At 42.6% G+C, this 19,733-nt stretch overlaps 2 protein-coding genes across 4 annotated transcripts; both read left to right on the top strand.

Moving 5' to 3' along the window:
- The first annotated feature begins 1,438 nt into the window (after positions 1-1,438).
- Positions 1,439-8,866, top strand: ramp2 (receptor (G protein-coupled) activity modifying protein 2). 2 transcript variants are annotated; one of them, XR_013934256.1, is made up of 7 exons: positions 1,439-1,538; positions 2,250-2,315; positions 2,517-2,552; positions 5,426-5,458; positions 5,704-5,869; positions 6,182-6,990; positions 7,284-8,866. XR_013934256.1 is itself a non-coding variant. In XM_080446304.1 (6 exons), exons 1-6 carry the CDS (start codon positions 1,508-1,510, stop codon positions 6,429-6,431), a joined length of 582 nt encoding a protein of 193 aa, XP_080302430.1. In that variant the 5' UTR covers positions 1,439-1,507; the 3' UTR covers positions 6,432-8,866. The 2 variants fall into 2 exon arrangements, 1 of the variants encoding a protein (XP_080302430.1); XM_080446304.1 differs by having other exon boundaries at positions 6,182-8,866.
- Positions 8,867-13,732: 4,866 nt separating this feature from the next.
- Positions 13,733-18,445, top strand: LOC308098564 (keratin, type I cytoskeletal 19-like). Of its 2 annotated transcripts, none has more exons than XM_080446975.1 (9): positions 13,733-13,962; positions 13,996-14,312; positions 15,077-15,159; positions 15,362-15,518; positions 15,682-15,843; positions 16,115-16,240; positions 17,269-17,489; positions 17,747-17,844; positions 18,059-18,445. In XM_080446975.1, exons 1-9 carry the CDS (start codon positions 13,776-13,778, stop codon positions 18,259-18,261), a joined length of 1,554 nt encoding a protein of 517 aa, XP_080303101.1. In that variant the 5' UTR covers positions 13,733-13,775; the 3' UTR covers positions 18,262-18,445. The 2 variants fall into 2 exon arrangements, with proteins under 2 accessions (XP_080303101.1, XP_080303102.1); XM_080446976.1 differs by having other exon boundaries at positions 13,733-13,950; positions 14,017-14,312.
- Positions 18,446-19,733: the final 1,288 nt, after the last annotated feature.

Here is a 19,733-nt window from a genome sequence, read left to right on the forward strand (position 1 = left end):
TGGGATTGATATCGTCAGATATGTTGCGGCCCCTGTGATCTGTGTCAAAAGCTTGGGCATGCAACAGTTCAAAAGATTCACTGTGCAGCTGAAGAAACAACCCTCGATCATTTAGAGAAAACGCACTGACTGACATGTGTGGAGCATTCCTGTGTTTTGTCTTACCATTAAACATTTATCTGAGCCTTACATTTCAATCATTTGGTACAACGTTACTGACCTAAAATGTGGTAAACTGAGCAGGCTTGAGTTTTAGAACAGATGATTCATGTTACGCTATCTCTCGCAGGCAAATCCACACGGCACGTTTCAACTTAACTAAACTTTGATGCATTTAAGCTCTTATTTTTGTTGGTGTTATCCGAATCTGTTTGATGGAAAGGAAAGCGTCCTTTATGTGGATTGAAACATGGAAGTCATTCTGGCCCAGATTGACCTGGCCCAGTCCCAGACTCCTCCGGCAGCTGAGGGAGAGTGGATCAGTGACGTGGACGAGTGCATCATTCTCTCGACTCACTGGAGGTCCCCGCTGCCTCTCCGTACCACAGCAGCTTAGTGTTGACGTCACTGGGAGGGAGAGGCCGTCCGCTGTATCACAGCCAGATGGGGGGTAGGGGGTAGAAATGGGGGCTTGGGGATGATGTAACAGAGCACATGCAAAAACATATTCCAAAATTCAGCAACACTCAAAACAACAGCAAGTTAACGACGATATGCAGCCATGCACAGGCAGTGTACTGTACAGCATACAGTCCTACAGTGAGCATAAACTTACCGCAAACATACAACCATGCAACACAAAAGCCTGGTGATTGCTCCCAACGAATGACACTGCTTGCCTACAAGTCATTTGCATGTTATTTACTGTTGCTGTCAGAATAAGGATCCCTTTTATTTTGAAAGTATAGCTGTTTTGATTCATCTTAAATAAATCGACGACATAGCCGAATTAAGAAAAAAACACAAAGCTGACAACCGTTATTAAAAAAACAAACAAAAACATAACCAAGGTCTAAACAAACTTTTAATCTATAGAAATCACACAAATAGAAGATGGACAAATGGAAAATGGAGTTGCCAGTCAGATATCTACACAATTTGTTAATTTGAGCTAACTTCAATTAAGCCTCAATTAAGTTGTATGACAACTGTACTGTGTTAGCTGCTACATCAGAATTATGGAAAAAGCAGAGGGGGGTAAGAGAAAGAATGTGTGTGAGAGAAGGGGGGGTCAGAGAAACAGAGAGAGAGAGAGAGAGAGAGAGAGAGAGAGAGAGAGAGAGAGAGAGAGAGGGGAGGGGGGGGGGATTAAGGTGGTGGACCAGTGCACCACAGTAGTTCTCTTCTCCCCTTATCAGGGGCGCTCTCTGTGCTGTCCCATTGTGGGAGTCCACCCAATCCGCCCATCCTAGGAAATGAGAGCTTCCTGTTGTTTTATAGAGCCTTCCTGCTAAAAAGTTTGAGATATGTATTCTGTGTCCACACCAGGGAAGAGGTACAGAGCAAAATGAGGTGTTTTCTGGTGCTGTGCCTGTTGGGTAAGTAGTAGATTTTTCCCCCTCTGTCCAGCATTGCAGCACTCCTGTAGTGAGGAGTTAGAGGGCTCTGGAACACACATGCCCTTTTTCTCACCTCAGAAGTGGAATGCTCAGTAACTTGAAGAGCAAATGGGTGTTTAGTACGGAGCTTAGCTGGTCCCGTGATTGAGTTTTAGACCAACAGAAGGTTTGCTCAAGGGGCACTAAGTAAACCTGAGCTGTGTTGATCATTTTTTTATTTTTCTTATTTTTTTACAGTTGTGACAGCAAAGTGTTTTTAAAAAATGTATATATTCAAAGAATTTGTGATTCACATTTGTGATTCACATTTGTGATTCACATTTGTGATTCACATTTGTGATTCACATTGATCTTAATGGTGTGAAATGTACATTATTATCAAGTTCAGAAGGACAGTTGACTTGTTCATTGTAAAACATTTCAGATTAGTTTGTTATCCTACTAAGAAACCGCATGAGTCAGGTCGAATGGTCTATTTTCCTTCCCTGGAATTTCCTCAGACGCATGCAGGACAATGAGAGGATGCACTACACTCAACACTGACCAATGTTTTCTGTTTGATTCACTCTCATTTATATTCATGTCATTTTCATCCTTTATCACATTATTACTTCTGTATGATATCTTTTTATGTATAGTCCTATGTGTTGTGTTGCTCATTATAGCATTGTGAATGTATTTCTCCCATAGCTGGATGCACAGTAGTAGCTGGCCTGGTCAATGAAGAGTTAGAGGTGCCACATGTCACAACATCAGGTAAGTCGTTTGTTTATTGTTAAAATGATGAAGAAAATACATTTCATTTAGCACTGGACAGTGACACTGCAAGATCATGAGTGTTTGTTTAAAAGTGTAAGAGTAAAAATACACTCTCAGAAAACACTAGGATTTTGTTGTGATGTATCCTTCACACTTTTCTATAGAACCAGTCACTAACTTGGCATCTCTTTTCTACAGGGTATCAAATAACAGAGCCCATGAACATCACTGGTAGTAAGTGGACAGCTTTCATTTTCTTTATTGATGTCATTGATTTCTATGCATAATATCTTTGCAGGGCGTGCACTTTTGGGAGCCCCCCTAACCTTGGAAGCTAACCCTAACCCTACCCCCCCCCCCCCACACACACACACACACACACACACACACACACACACCACACAATACAAAAATAAATTAAAAAAGCAATAATAATTCATTTACAACCTGAATAAAAACTGAATTTAGAACAAAATACTACAACAAAATAAAATTACTTACCGGAGGACAGTAGAATTATTTGAAACCAGAGAAGCTAAACAGTCTAGATCCAGACAAGCAACAGTATAGTATATGTACATACTTTATATATTACAGAAAAATCCATGGATGAAAAGGCTTTAGAATTTTGACCGATTACCAGTTAAAAACCCTATCAGCGGAACCTTACAAGTTCACACGTTTGGCCGTGACGTGCATGATCAGGAGGGGGAAACAAAACAACCTACTCTAGCCTTTGTATTGAATGAGACAGTGTGCAGAGCAACTGTGGTTCATCAAGAGAGACATAAATGAGAGAAATTATGTAGCCATAAAAAGGGCACTTTCTCCTGTGAAGGCAATTGTGCTTAGGCGCTGGTTGGCTCTTATGTGTGCACGTGTCTGATTTTATCTAATTAGTTCAATTGGACATCCCAGCCAATAGGCATCTTCTGCACCTACAGTATGTTGGTTTAAGATTTGAGTCGTCTTGTACTACGTCTTGTACTACGTAAATAATAAGCTTTGACTTTGAAATAAGACACAGATCCACAGGGAACTCTTGGACCATTTTCATAAACACAGTTGGCTGGTTTGGAACTGACGAACCCCTTGTTCAGGACAAACTCTACACTCTGCCAAGATCTCTCAGTGTGTGCGCTATCACAAGAACCCAAGACAAACTCCAGGGGAGGTCTCCACAGCGAAGTCTAACTCATGCACCATCGTACGATGGTGCCGTGCGCAGAAAATTGCAGACCTGAGCTTGTAGGTCTGCTATTTCCGGCGCATGACACGTCGTACGACGAAGCATAAATCAGGCTTAAGGGGTCGGCAGCAGCAGACACCAGGCCCGCAATGGTGTGGGGGTCAAAGGTTAACTCAAACCTCATTACAAGTCGCCCCCGCCGTGTTTCACTTCCTGTATTTGTTCGTCATTCACCCCATACAACGTCTGTGATCAACGCATGAACCCTGAATTGTGAAACAACTGGAGCTGTGGAGCAGGCCCCCTTCTCTGTTCCTCATCCTGTGCCTCCCTACCCCTCCCCCCCTGCCAACTCCCCCCAAACCCTGAGCTCCTCCTCTGCCGAAAAGACACTTTTTCCTGATGTCATTACTAAATCAAAATGTTGCTCAGCAAACAGATGTTGAGAGTGGCTCAACATGTGGACACAGTGACACACATTAACATGTTTGTCCTGAGAAGACATGGAGCATTTCTTTATCCTTTGATTCATTCAACGAAAGCAGCTCTCTCTCTCTCTCTCTCTCTCTCTCCCACAAGATGCTTTTAGACTTTGATCACTGCTCCATGCAACGATCGCGGGTTAGGATGCAAAGCTTTAATGAGTCATCTTTGAAAAGCAGTGTTACGATGCAAAACAAACCTTCCGGTATAAAAGACTTATTAGCTCCACATTGCCAGGGATGGCCTGTTACACATAAAGTCCACCCATATTCCCAGGATCGTCATGTTTGAGCCTTGCGAAGTCAGGAGGTCTCACACAGTAAGTTTTCATTACTAGCCTGCATGTGTGTGTGTGTGTGTGTGTGTGTGTGTGTGTGTGTGTGTGTGTGTGTGTGTGTGTGTGTGTGTGTGTGTGTGTGTGTGTGTGTGTGTGTGTGTGTGTGTGTGTGTGTGTGTGTGTGTGACTGTGTGACTGTGTGTTTGTGTGTGTGTCTGTGTGTGTGTGGGGGTGGGTATGGGCTTTTTCTAAACAGCTGGCTAGCCCTCATAACAACTTCTTCCAGATTTGATTAAATTAACCCAAATATGAAATCATGGCTGTCTGCACAGCACACCCATGCAGAGTCATGATTACATCCACCCCTAAACCCCAAGCCCTAAATGTTTACTTATGTTTCCTATTTGGCAGAGGCAGCCCAAAAGGCAAATAAATCACATGCTGCGAGCCGGCCAGGCCTTCCACTGTGAGAAACTGAGACTAAAAAGCAGAACAAGAGTTAAAGAGTAAAGGGTTTTCAGATGTGAGTCCAGCCTAGCTTGGGTGTGCTCCCTTTTATTTGGGAGAATGGAGAGGACAATCGTTGTTGCCTCCACCCCTTTAAAAAGGCAAGCAAATCCTAAAGAAATGTGCGTTGGACAGAGGAAGAGCTGCTGCCAAGGCGCAGGGCAGACAGACGGAACCTCGGAGAACATCTGGTAACCGCGGGTAACACCGTTTGGACATCTGGTAACCGAAGGTTACACGGCGTCTCTCCCACCCTGTCGGGTTTCCTGTTATGCCTCGCTGTACGCGGTCTAGGAACTTTAGCCTCATTATACATGGTCATCAGTTGGGTTAAACGCACCTTTATAGATTTTCTCTGACATGAAGGGAGTGCTTGGTTTCTTTGGGGTGTTTCTCTCCTTTCTCTGCGGTGAGTGTGTGCTCTCTCCTTCACAGCTGCAAATGTGTGTCTCACAGTGTTGGACATTTTCAGTGACGATGAGCTATAGACAAGAATGCTGATGTATAAAACTCTCTTCACCACTGAAGTATACTGCATGTTAGAATTTACGTTTTATTTACGGAGTAGAAATGTATAGGCCTTTTTTTCAACTTGCTGTTATGTTGTGTTCTGAATCTTAACACTGTTTTTATTTTCTTATTACTCTCCAGATACGTCTTATGCTGATTCTGCTGGTACATATGGTAGGATGACATTTTAACCATATCATTTCCCTATGCAAAGGGACACTCAGTATCTACATGAGATCCTTTCTTTACTAAATTATAATCTCTGTCTCTCTTTCTCTCTGAAACACACACACACACACGCACACGCACACACACACACACACACACACACACACACACACACACACACACACACACACACACACACACACACACACACACACACACACACACACACACACACACTTGAATTCATGTAGGTTGTGGGAACGGTACAGTTTGTAAGGACATCTGTGACTTCTGCCATGGAGTGCCTCCACTGGATTGCCTCCAATTTCTGGTTCAACACCGGTGCTCCAAAGTGTTTGAAGACACTATGAATTCACTGAACAATACCGACTGGTGCATTTGGAGCAACGTAAGAAGGTAAACAAGCATATTTGCATTCATACTATTCTCCATGATAAAATTATTATTACGTCGTACACAGGTTAACCACATGAACCCTATAGCGTCCATATTCTGGGCAATAGTAGACACAATCTACATGTGCATTGTAGACCACCTCTTTTTGACGAAGAGATTTGGTATAGGGGGACAAAAGGAGGGGATGAATGTAGACCCCTGGGGGATCTCCAGTCAATGATGCATATAGGCTTTTAAGTGGTTAAATAACACACTAATAGATGTTTTCTATGCTGGTATCACTTCTCAACCCTCATTCCCTCCTCACGGCAGTGCGTACAATAACTTCACCATTTGCACAGAGGAGACAGCTGAGTGTCTCCTGATCCCATGGCCGAACCCGCTGGTGGAGCAGATCTTTGTGGACATCCACGCCAAGTTCTTCCAGGACTGCCCCACGGAGGAGCTCACCGAACCGCCACCAGGCATCGTCTTTGCCCTGGTGATGACGCCGATCTGCCTGATCCCCGTCATGGTCATCTTAGTGGTGTTGAAGACCAAAAATGGCGACGGCAGCTCCTGATAGACCCGGTAGATCACTGTGTCTCAACGTCTAGTCTGGGGGCCCACCAGCGGTCCAGATGGACCCTTACAGGTCTGTAACTCTCAGAGTTAAATTTACAGTGTAGTTTGGGGTCCCAGGGATAACAAATCATATAAAATGGGGGTCCGTGGCCCTAATACATCTCAAACTGGGGGTCCTTGGAATTAAAAAGGTTGAGGATCACTTAACTAAACTATACTGGAACCCCAATGTACACTGTAAAATCCTCAGTGCTTATTTAACTCTGAGAGTGTACAAATGTTTACATTTTTACACTGTCAGAGTTATAGACCCGTAATTTGGGCCGCTGGTGGTCCCCAGACTCGACGCTGAGAACCATTAGGGTAGTTCATCACCGGCTTTGGATGATGTCAATGCACTGAATGGGTAACCTGACTCTGCCAGATGGGGGCGGTATTGAGTAACTAGTTTCTCATGAGAAACAAATGTGTGACGAAAGCTTCTTTGGATCTGGAAGCGTCAGGTTACTGAATGGGACATTATCACCTTAAATCATACTATTGATTGGTCTAAGTAGGTGAGATACTGACCTACCGACGGGGCTCAGTAGGTGTTTTTATTCTGTGGGTTGATGAAAGTTGGGGCAAACGCTAACCCCAAAACATGATTTACGATTCTGTGCCTATCCGTACATAACTCGGATGGCGCTGAGTCGGTTCAGGCAAACTTTGCAACGTTCGGCACGACAACTCGCTCGCTTTAGCTCGCTCGGTGGTGCCTCTCGTGGCTCAAGTTCGCTTGAGACAGCGCGCCACCGACGCGGTCCAAAACTATACTTTATACAAAACACCTACTGAGCCCCGTCGGTAGGTCAGTATCTCTTGATTCGACCAATCAATAGTCTGATTAAACGTGATAATGTCCCATTCAGTGCATTGACAGCATCCAAAATGGGTGAGTTCATGGCCCCTTGAGTTCCTCGCTGATGTCACATTCCTACTCGAGATCGCCCGTCTTTTTGGACCCGAGGACGTGCGCTACCTGTTTACCACCAGCATGCTGGGCTTTCAACTCACCAATGACCCTGTGGAGGACTGTGTCTTCCTGACAGATGTACCTACCCTTCATTGTCCCTGAGAAGTTCTGATACTGTACATTACAATAATCATTATAATGGCATCAAAATGATTGGATTCTGCATATTTAAATGCTAGATGTGTGTGTGTGTGTGTGTGTGTGTGTGTGTGTGTGTGTGTGTGTGTGTGTGTGTGTGTGTGTGTGTGTGTGTGCGTGTGTGTGTGTGTGTGTGTGCGTGTGCGTGTGTCCATTATGACTCCAGTGCCCCACATCGTTTGATGATGGTGAAAACTAAACTAGGTAATAAAATAAATATCTTGGGACTGTTAACCTCTATATCTGAGCCAGACCCCCGACCAGTGATCATGTTGGTCACAAGTGTTATTACAACTGTAACGCCTTCTGAATCTTCTGAAATCTGAAAGCAATGCTTCTTCTCAACTGGACTGACTTGTTCTGCATACATGTCCGTATGCAGGGTTTCATGACAAAAGCTCTTAAAGCTTGCAAAGGTGAAAAAAAAGTATATTAATGTACTTTTTGTAATGCATTGTGTTGATAAAAATATATTTTCAAAAGAAATGTGAAGAATTTTGAAACCTTTTGAAAAGTTTTGGCCTAAATAACCTCTATTTACGGTTCAGAAACACCTCTAAACTAATCTGATTGTGATTTTAATGTGCCACCACAGAGCAGAACACTGGCTGCTTTGATGTTTTCCAGGGTCTTATCTAAATTGAATATTTTTAATAAGATAATACACTTAATTTATGACAACGGTCCTCCTCCTTGGACCAACAACATAGCGTATGAGTGAGCGTTGAAATAATGGACAGGAGGATAAGTCTAATAAGCATATTTGGCCTCGGTATGTGAGTCACTGACTGTGGAAGGTTCGGGTCAAGGGTCACAGACGGGACACAATGTGTGGGTACGCCCTGAATATGGCATGTCTTTCCTGCTATTGTCTATTTTGTGAACTGATAAGAGTTTATTTGGCAGCGCCTTCTCTCCAGACAACGACAATCCTCACTGTTGTGTGAAGAGCCAAGCTTGTAGCTTAATGTACCATCAAATGTCTAGATGAAAATCATCTGCTCTTCTCTATAGAGCAATTGAACAATGATAATTAGTGTATGTAAAGTATTACCTGGATCACGATGATATGATTTTTATATTTAGCCTTGAAAGGCAATCACACCAAAGTAAGCACTGTTATTTTTTTAAACAAAGAAATATTATGTGTACTGTATGTATATACTGTACCATATTTCTGCTTTTTTCAGGACTAACATACAGTCTGTTCTCACACTATGTTCTGTATGTATTGCGATGTGATTATTTGATATCATATAATAAAATCTATATTTCTATTGCTACTGTATGTGGTTGGTTAATTTTAAGACTCATTTACCACCAACGAAATGTTTGGTCGATTACAATTTATTTGATCAATAATCAATTTTAATAAACATAATTGATTATGGGGGGAATTGAATATAGCTTTTTTTCCTTTCAAACTTTTTAAACTAATAAAAAATAACAGATCTACAAACAAGGCGCAGCTTGTAGATCGGCTGTTCAACAGCCGATCTACAAGCTGCGCCCCGTTTGTGGTACAACAGCCGCTGTTGTACCACAAACTGAAAAATAGGGCCTAAGTGGTTAATGAGCAAAACATTTATTTCTTCGCATCAGTAATCGATCACTAAGAAAATAATCAATAATTGCCCTAATAGAGTTGTTCAGTGGCTCATGTCATGTGTCACTGTGGCTTCTGTGTGCGGTGTACACTTGTGTACAGTTGCTATGGTCTACAAGTGCTGATGTAGTGTAGTGAAGGAAGCAGTGACAGCAGTGTATCACACCCTCATCTGGCCCACGCAACACTGTTGGGTGGGCCTGTGTGTGTGTGTGTGTGTGTGTGTGTGTGTGTGTGTGTGTGTGTGTGTGTGTGTGTGTGTGTGTGTGTGTGTGTGTGTGTGTGTGTGTGCGTGCGTGCGCGTGCGTGCGTGCGTGCGTGCATGCGTGTCTGTCTGTACTGTATGTCAGGGCTGGGTGGAAAAGTGTGTTTGGTGACCCTCTTCCTTTCTACAAGTCAGGTCATCCCTGTCCCGCCCTCTACTGATCTCATCCCAAAACTGTATTAGTCCTCACTCTATTATAGAGGGCCAAAACAGTTTTTTCCCCCACAGATACATAACACATAAAAGCTAATTCAAAGCCAAGTACACAACAATTTATCTCTTATAACAACATTTTTGTTATAAGATAATATTTGTATGGAATATACATGCCATACTGTTCTTTACTGTAAGACCATGGGCAACATTACAATGGTAAATCCCCAAGGATAGTTAGCTCTTGATGATTTACCAAATATTATGAAAATGTTCAGCTATCCAGTTTTGCCCCTTATTATGGTGTCTGACTCTTGAGGACAAATCACACTTAAGGGTGCAATGCCTCTACAAACCAGCAGGTGTCACTGGTGTACTGTTCCTCTACAACAGTGTGTAAGCTAAAGAAACAATCTTCTTTCTTTCTCCTTTCTTTTGAATCTCTCTGACAGAGCAGAATGGAGGACTAGTAGCCTACTAGTAGTCATTAAAAGCAAAAATGTAAACTGACTTGTTCTTCTATTGCACACGATGTAGCAGTTCCCTTGTGTTCCCCATTTTGTTAATGTGTAGCGTAGGCAGCTATTGATATTCCTGAATATCGGTATGTTCAGTATCCTAGTGTCAGTATCATGGTGTCAGTGTCCTGGTCAATATCCTGGTCCGTATTCTGGTGGGTGTCAGTATCCTAGTGTCAGTATCCTAGTGTCAGTATCCTAGTGTCAGTATCCTGGTGTCAGTATTATGGTGTCAGTATCCTAGTCAATATCCTGGTCAGTATCCTGGTCAGTATCCTAGTCAATATCCTGGTCAGTATCCTGGTCAATATTCTGGTCAGTATCCTGGTAAGTATCCTGGTGTCAGTATCCTGGTCAATATCCTGGTGTCAGTATCCTGGTCAGTACCCTGGTGTCAGTATCCTGGTGTCAGTATCCTGTTATCGGTATCCTGGTGTCAGTAGAACAATATTTTTGTACAGGATCTCCTCACTGGTCAGAAGGAATACATTGAGGACTCTAGCTGGAGCACTCATCCAATGTCACTATGACTATGCATGCACCTCATGGTACCATAGCACCACAAAGGCCTTAAAAACATGTCTCCAGACATCCCAAAACAAACTGGTCAGACACCTGCAACTCATCTAACCCCTGCTCATTTTGCTAGGGTGGGATGGCTCAGGGTAGAGGACAGAGTACAGCAACTTGCAATTGGCCTGGTCTACAAGATACACTAGACTTCAAACACAAAGACACCCATGTAGCCTACCTGTCAAACTACTTAAACAACGTTAAAGATGTCCACAAACACAACACCAGAGGGAGCTCCACAAATCACGTTCAACCCAGACTTAGCTCTAACAAGGGGTTACTATGCCACCAAAATGTGGAATGCCCTACCAACAGTCATAAAAAAGTGTGAATCCTTACACTCCTTCAAAACCTGTCTACTGTACATATCTTTATTTTTTGAATACTACTCGTTTACTATTTGTCTGTCACTAAATGTTTCTTTTTTTGTATTCTAAATTTTTATCCCACGATTTTTGTTACCCCATTCTTTTTACACGCAGTGCCAATTGTAATCCTGGGCACTACCTTCCCTCTGCCAACCTAGGGAGGCCAGGGCCGAGCTCATGCCTCCTTCAATGCATGCATGAGAGCCTACTGACCTTCTTGTCACCTGATAGGGGAGAGCTTCCCTGGTTGGACGTAGCGCGTGGAAGGAACACGTTATTCCAACCAGTTCCCTTCCCCTCCATCAGGTGCCCCGGCTGGCCAGGGGGAGGCAGTATAGTGACCAGGATTACTGCATGTTTAACAGGGGGAGAACATCACTAAATGTTTCTATGAATTGTATACACAGGATCCAAATGGAAACAAACCATATAGTGCTTTCTGGGTTCAATCCTTTTAGCATTGTATTTGTATTAAACTGTGCTTTCAGCAAACTGTTAATAAAGTATTCAATCAATCAATCAATCAATCAATCAATCAATCAATCAATCAATCAATCAATCAATCAATCAATCAATCAATCAACCAATCAGTATCCTGGTCAATATCCTGGTGTCAGTACCCTGGTAGTAACCTGGTGTTAGTATCCTGGTGTCTGTGAAGAACAAGCGTAGAGGCAGCTCTGTGTAGGATTGTGCATTCAATCTCATGCCATAGTTCATGCCCTTGTCTCGCTTTCAACGATAACAAGGCCTGCGCTATCACACACACTGGTAAACATTTTGGCTGCCTGCTCCTAACACCTTGAAAAATACTCAGCTTGTATGATCAATTTATTCTGAGAAATTCTGACATATAGGCAATTAATTTAATATTTGGCAATCAATCTATGAATTGACTAATCATTATAAAATGTATTTTCAAAATACAAAATATGTATTTGTATCTCAAATAAATTTCTCAGACCAGTATTTTGTATTTGCATTGTGATAAATGTTTTGACCCAGTATTTGTAATTCGTATAAAAATACTTTTTGATGTATTTTTGCCCCTCGCTGGCTACAGTATACATTGTCATGCACCGTTTGTGTCTTTGTTCCTGTAACACTGAATTTGCCCTCAGGGATCAGTTGCTTAAGTGAATTTTAATCTGATCTCACTTCATTTGCCTACTCACTTCATTTGCCTACAAATCAAACAAATAAATAGACAGTCAGAGCTCTGCAGTTGTCTGGTCTTGCCTTACGTTCTCATCGATTCATGAGATTTTGCTGACTCAAAAAACAACCACAAACAAACAGTAATACATTATTTATCAAACTCATCAGTCACATAACATGCCAGTAAAGTGTTTTCAGAGTTTCATGTAGGATGGGTTTACACTTGCAGTCGCTGCAGGTGGAGGTACAGGTGCTCCTCCATGTGACTCTTGTGTTACATGAACTTATATAACAAAACAAGTAGGCTAATTCACCCAGTAAAACACACACGCGCACACACACACACACACACACACACACACACACACACACACACACACACACACACACACACACACACACACACACACACACACACACACACACACACACACACACACACACACACACACAGACACACACTCACACACGCTTGCACACGCACACGCAAATGCACGCACACACACACTTACACGCACACATCTTAGATACTCATACACTACCTTAAACAGGCATAGGAAACGTTTTATATATCTATTTTATTTAACTTTATGTGATCTATGTGTTTGACCTATTGACCTATTAAATGCAGGCTGAATACAAAAAAACGGTCACCTCATCTTGAAAACAATCTATTTTGTGAAATAAATCTTTAAACGTAGAACGCCTGTAGCTCAATACTTGAAAGCCCCTCAGCGAAGGCGCAGTACATTACATAACATTGTGAGATGCCAGAACTTGCACAAACTACTGTGAAATCACCTGATATGAAAGTGTCCCCTAGGCATCATCGTTTCAACAATCTTCGCTGACATATAATGGGCTGACAGGTCGCCATGGGGCTGTTATCTCGCTCTGCCACAAATGGAGCAGGGAACATGTTGGAGGAACAAATAAAATAATCCCTCATTTGTAGATATACATTCTGTTATGTAACACCATACAGAATTGATGAATGTGTATTTAGTACAATTCATAGCTTATTAATACCAGGGAATGACTTAATGGAGATTATGATAATATATGAACATGTTGTGTTGGTGTGGAAGAGTTTTGACTGCATAATAATGGACTTAAATAAGACCACACAAATGCTGTACATTATGCACAATATCTAACAGCAGTGTAAACAGTTTCAGTATGGAACAAGGCTCCCCCCGTAGCATAAATGTGTGTGTGTGTGTGTGTGTGTGTGTGTGTGTGTGTGCGTGTGCGTGTGCGTGTGCGTGTGTGTGTGTGTGTGCTCGAGCACGCATGCATACATGCGTGCACATGTGTGACTGGGAGAGCACAGTGAGAAACAGAGTGAACAAAATGTGAAATCAGTAATTGCCTTAGGAAATCCAAGTCAGCACATTCCACACGTCCATCAATTACTTACTGGCTTCAAAAAGTACCTGTCACACCCACCAAACCCTGCGTATATATATCAATGAAGGGGAGGACGCCTTTACTCAGCCATCTGAGCACCTCGCACAGGACACCAGACACCTTCATCTCTTTGCAGTGATGACGGGCTCCACCTTTCGCAGCAGCAGCAGCAGCAGCAGCTTCTCCAGCCGTGGGGCTGTGGGAATGGGCGCTGGATCCGCCATGTCCTCTCGCCTCGGGATGGGAGGGAAAGCTGGCAGCGTGTATGGAGGAGCAGGGGGCATGGGTGTCCGCATATCCACTGGTCTTGGAGGTGGAGGTGGAGGTGGAGGATTCGGCCTTGGAGGTGGAGGCGGAGGATTCGGCCTTGGAGGTGGAGGTGGAGGTGGAGGATTCGGCCTTGGAGGTGGAGGTGGAGGATTCGGCCTTGGAGGTGGAGGTGGAGGATTCGGCATGGGAGGTGGGGGTGGAGGTGGTGACGTGGTGGCCGTCAGCGAGAAGATGGAGATGCAAGGCCTGAATACCCGTCTGGCAGTGTACTTGGAAAAGGTTGCCACCCTGGAGAAAGCCAACTTCACGCTAGAGGAGCAGATCAAGAGCTGGGGTCTCAGCCGTGTCGTGGAAGCTCGAGATTTCAGTGCCCATCTGATCATTATCGATGAGATCCGGGCCAAGGTAACGTTCAACCACATTGTTCTGATGACAACAGATTCATGCACAGATGACATGTAGTTTCAGTCCTTCTGTAGTCACGTACTGTTTTTTCAATGGTTCCAAACTTTTTCATTTCAAGGACCCCCAGTTTGGTATGCATTAGAGGCCATGGACCCCTGTAACTCAAGAGTGTAATGGAACCAAAAGTACACATTCTGAGTTACAGACCGGTCAGGGTCCATTTTGTTCCTATAACGATCAATAATTTAGCTGGGGACCCCTGGAAGCTGCTGAGGGACTCCTAGGGGTCCCTGGACCCCACTTTGAGAACCACTGCTGTAGTGAAGGTTACAGTACTCTTTATTAGGTGTTGCCTTTGATTTGAACAAAAACCTTTAAACTAGTGGTAGGCGGTATGGCCATATATCGATATTGTGATATATATATAGTATTAGACGATAATACAACATTTCTTGTAGATTGGCCATTTTGTTTTCTTTTTTTTTTTATAAAGTATAAAATATGGCTTAATTAAAACCAGGAAAATACAACACTTATGCCATATCATAATATAACGATATTCAAAAACTCCAGACAATATAGTCTCATATCACAATATGGATATTATATCAATATCCATCCATATATTGCCCAGCCCAACTTTCTGACTGATTTACTAGATTATGAGCACAACGCTCTTTTGACAGTCTTGATGAAAATTACATGATTATGCTCACTGATGCAGAGGATGTAAAGTGACACAAGTACTTATTTGCATGTGATAGATCGTGGCTGCTGGCATTGTGATTGCAGAGCTGATCCTTGAGGTGGATAATACCAATCTGGCAGCAGATGACTTCAGAATCAAGTACGTTTGACATCCAAACTTGCTGCTTGCTTGAGCAATCTGAATAATCCCAGAGAAATCTTTGGCACAAACCCATGTAGTTGGGGGAAATAAAAAATAAATTATACTATTGTAGGTTACAAGTCTAAAACCTGACTTATTTTCACACTTTGTCGCCAAAGCATAACTTTGGCATAACTTTGGCATAACTGTCTCATTTGAGGTATGAAAGTGAGCTTGGCCTTCGCTTGTCTGTGGACGCTGACATTGCTGGCCTGAGGAGGATGGTGGGAGAATTGGCCCTCATGAAAACTGACCTGGAAATGCAGCTGGAGGGCCTAAGGGAGGAGAAAGAGTACATGACAAGAAATCACGAGGAGGTAGGAGCACCATCATGTAATAGCTACTGTTGTTTTGCTGTAATTTATTGCACCAAGATGATTGTAGACGCAGTTAACGTTGTTGGTATGCCAGTGCTGTGAATGGTAATGTGCATTCCAGTGCAGTGCATCTGTGCTGAAGTTACTGCTTTTGTTTCCATAGGACAAATTAACAATAGGGACACAGCTGGGCGGTCAGATCAACGTGGAGGTGGATGCAGCTCCCGCAGCCGACTTATCTGTTATCATGAGTGACATCAGAGAGCAGTATGAGGCCAGCATAGCGAAGAGCCACAAAGACGCAGAGGCCTGGTTCAAGGGCAAGGTAAGGGGGTCATGACACTGCACTAGCAACACTTGTAAAACACCAGAAATGAAATCGGTTCCTATACGATTGATTGTTGATTCTCCATTGTTGTTGTTGTTTTCTTCTACTTCAAATCCCACAGTGTATGAATTGTTATCTTGACATCATTATCAGAAATATGTGAAAGGTGGAGAATGCAGATGTGTGTGTGCACGGTGCATCTGAATGCTGATTTGTGTGTGCGTGGTGCCTCGTAATGCTGATTTGTGTGTGCACTGTGCTCTCTCAGGCAGAAGTAGTTCAGCAGGAGGTGATGCAAAGCGTAGAAGTTATCCAGACCACCAGCATGGAAGTGAAAGAAACCAAGTCCACACTCATGGAGTTGGAGTTGTCGCTACAGTCCCTCCTCAGCATGGTAAGAACACCCGACATCACAGAGTAGTAGGGATGCCTATATCATGGCATTGGTTACGAAGGCACTATAAAATCCAGTGTGAATTTAACTTTGAAAATTTAAACATTTTACCGTAATCGTCACTTAATCATAACTTGATTTATGATATACCCATAGCCATATTTATTCACAATTACAGAGAAAAAATAGCCCTTAAAGGAGTAGTTCAACCAAAAACATTACTTATTTTCTATCAATTACACAACCCATGAACCCATTCATGGTGATATATTCGTTTTTGACGCATTCCTGAGCCAATAACATGATGACCGGTGGAGTCTCCGGTAGGAGACTCAATGAGTCTCCTTCTGAGTCTCCTACTGACCGATGACCTGGCCATCAAATTATTGGCTTTGGAATGTGACAAAAACAATGAATTCAAGGCTTCATGGGGTGTGTGTAATTGATAGAAAATAAGTAATTTTTGGGGTGAACTACTCCTTTAAGCAGTGCTTATTGCTAAAATGATTGTATACTTTAAATAGATATAAATATGAATGTACCCATGAATGTATTACTTACTGAACAACTGTAATTAGGACATGAATCAATCAGAGTCATCATCATACCCCGAAATTAGTGATTCTCAACCCGAGGGTCGGGGCCCACTAGTGGGCTGTGAGGATACTGCAAGTGGGCCCCAAATGATAATATGAATATAATATTACTGTCTTGCCATTTTTCCTTTAAAACCCAAATAATACTGTGGAACTCAATCGATTGAATGATCATCAAAATAAACATGTGATCTGTGATCTCTGATAATGCCCTGAAAGATTCACAAACGTCACAAGGGTCCATCTGCATGTCGAGAAGCACCGAAGTAACAAGCTAACGCGAGCAGACAATTCCTAAGGGGCCCCTTAAGTGACCTTCGACCTTTGCATCTCTCTACAGTAGGAACAATGTCTGTGGGGAATGGAGAAAAAAAACGACCGAAACAGCTTCAGCTCAGCTCAAACTGTGTCTGTTTGAATGTGCCCTTGTAGAAAGCCTCCCTGGAGCTCACCCTGGCTGAGTTGGAGGGCCGGTACGGAGCTATGATGATGTCGCTGCAGGCGTCTGTCGTGAGCCTGGAGGGCCAGCTGACCCGGATCCATGCGGACACAGAGAGAACTGGCCAGGAGTACAAAGCCCTGCTGGACATCAAGACCCGCTTGGAGATGGAGATCACTGAATACCGCAGGCTACTTGAAGGAGAATTTACAGGGTAGGCGGGTTTGTTTTGAGCACAACAAAAAAAAAGCAGCCATTGGCCAGTTCTAGTCAATGAGTTAGACATTTTTTATTATGTAGAGTCATTAAATAAAATTAAGTGAAATATGAATGTAGATATTTACTGTATGAGAATTTACATTGAAGCAGCCTCCAGATGGCAGCCTTGGAGAACATACACAGTTCAAGTTGCTGCTGTGTTATATTGTGTTTCACTTCACGGCTGAATAACTTGTGCTCTCTTCCTCATAGTGTCGTTGCAGTTGGAGGTGGAAGTAAAAGCACAACCAAGGTTGAGGTGATAACAGTCACGAAGGCTGCGGCACCTGTGGTTGCATTTGAATCTTCAGGTCAGAGAAAATGCATTTTCCTTTTATTCTTTTGTTGGTGCAGTACCAGAACGCAATCAATATAATGCTATTATTATAGGCTTCATTTGAAACGTCGGACCTGCCACACAGGTCTCTGAACATGAGCACCTTAGTGAGTGTTGAGTTTATATGCTGTACTTAAGGCCCATGTAGTTCAAACAATGATGTATTGAATGTTTCCTTATCTTTACAGCATCCATTGCAGCGGTGGTGGCAGAAAGCAGCGTCCACAGCCACACAAGTACCAGCACCACAGTGACACAGGTGGTGACAGAGGTGACAGAGGTGACAGGGGTGACAGAGGTGGCAGAGGTGACAGAGGTGGTGGAGGAAGTAGTTGGCGATGTGATCACCACCGTAACTACCACAGAGGAGGTGGTGGTAACAGAGGAGTAGTCTGACTCTTCGCTCCACTCTTTTCACCAACACCTCCACCGTAACTACCACATTAGGAGGTGGTGGTAACAGAGGAGTAGTCTGACTCCTTGCTCCACTCTTTCTTCACCACTGAAAACCAATCATTCACATACACCACAAATACCCAAAATAACAGCAAATAAAAGAGATACATCGACCATGACTGTTGTGTGACTGTCCATGATTAATGATGATGAAGTTCTCTCTACAATCAGTGAGCGACCTCACAAAAATCGATAAAGGTGTGATAAAATATCTCTCAAACTGTATCCAAATACAAAAAATGCTCCTTTCAAAAAATATAGTAATGCAAATGTATTTTAATTGCAAACAATACCAGTTGGTGCGACCCAATAGCCGCTAGATAGTGCCTGTTAGCGTGTCCCTGGTTTGATTCCCGGGGACTTCAATGTTTCCATCTCTCTACAATGTATTTATGAAATAAAGGCTCAGAAAAGCCCAAAACAAAACTTAAATAACAAACGATCAGACACAAAACAATACTAGTGACCCTGTCAAAACTGAGGTACTGTATGTGAATTTATTATTTATCTATTTAACAACTTGCCTTGTAAACATGTCTTACTGTTTATATATTTGTTTTAGAATGTAGTGTTTCTTGGTTCAAAACCCAATTTGTCCAAAAACACTATAATCAAGATTTGTAACTGGAACTCATATGTAGTCTTTCCTGTTGGAATATTTGTTGGATATATTGTAATTTATTCATCAGTTCAACAGATAAATACTGCTACTTTTGTAGTAGTCTCCCTCACACTTTCCTCACACATTAATGGTTTGACCATAACTGGTCAAAACCAGTTTCATATCAAAGCTCTGAACTAATAGAGAATATCTACACAGGGGGATATGGGCTATGTGTCCATTTTGTTCTGCTTTTTTGTAAATAATTAAGTTAAAATGTGTGCATTTTAGAGTTTTTCAACCTTGCTAAATACATATATTAAAAGTACAATAAGTAAATAGGCCTACATTTCTACAGATATTTGGCAGAGGTAATGCCCATCACTGGCAGAAATATCTACTGTACACAAACACAATACACCACAATACATGAAAGCACACATTAAGGGTGTGCAGGTGTAGAGAATACACACGCTTGAAGGAGAGGAAAACTGAGAGATATGTGTGGGGATTTATCCCCATTTCAAAGCGAGGAGGAACAAAAGTTTCTGCTTAGTGTGTGAATGCTGTCCCCATCTGTTTATTGGGACCGTATGTCACTCTTCCGATAGGCCTTCAACACTCGAGTCTCGACAGTACTTCAGGGATTGAGGCTAAACAGACCTAGTTTATCCCTCTATATTATGTATGGCTTGTATGCAAATGTAATGGTGGCGGCAAGCAAAAACCTTTGATCAGGGCTTCTTTGTGCCAGTAACCAGTTAATGCTGCAAAAGCATAATGAACCTAGCAGGGAAACAGCAGTA

Source organism: Gymnoscopelus braueri (genome assembly GCF_963280865.1).
Source record: "Gymnoscopelus braueri genome assembly, chromosome: 13".
NCBI lineage: Eukaryota > Metazoa > Chordata > Actinopteri > Myctophiformes > Myctophidae > Gymnoscopelus > Gymnoscopelus braueri.

Coding starts and splice junctions, on each gene's coding strand:
- ramp2 (XM_080446304.1), top strand. CDS start 1,508: ATGAGGTGTTTTCTGGTGCTGTGCCTGTTGG. Junction 2,553..5,425: donor GCCCATGAACATCACTGGTA/GTAAGTGGACAG, acceptor ATTACTCTCCAG/ATACGTCTTATGCTGATTCT. Junction 5,870..6,181: donor ATTTGGAGCAACGTAAGAAG/GTAAACAAGCAT, acceptor TCCTCACGGCAG/TGCGTACAATAACTTCACCA.
- LOC308098564 (XM_080446975.1), top strand. CDS start 13,776: ATGACGGGCTCCACCTTTCGCAGCAGCAGCAGCAGCAGCAGCTTCTCC. Junction 16,241..17,268: donor TACAGTCCCTCCTCAGCATG/GTAAGAACACCC, acceptor GTGCCCTTGTAG/AAAGCCTCCCTGGAGCTCAC. Junction 17,845..18,058: donor GGTTGCATTTGAATCTTCAG/GTCAGAGAAAAT, acceptor TTATCTTTACAG/CATCCATTGCAGCGGTGGTG.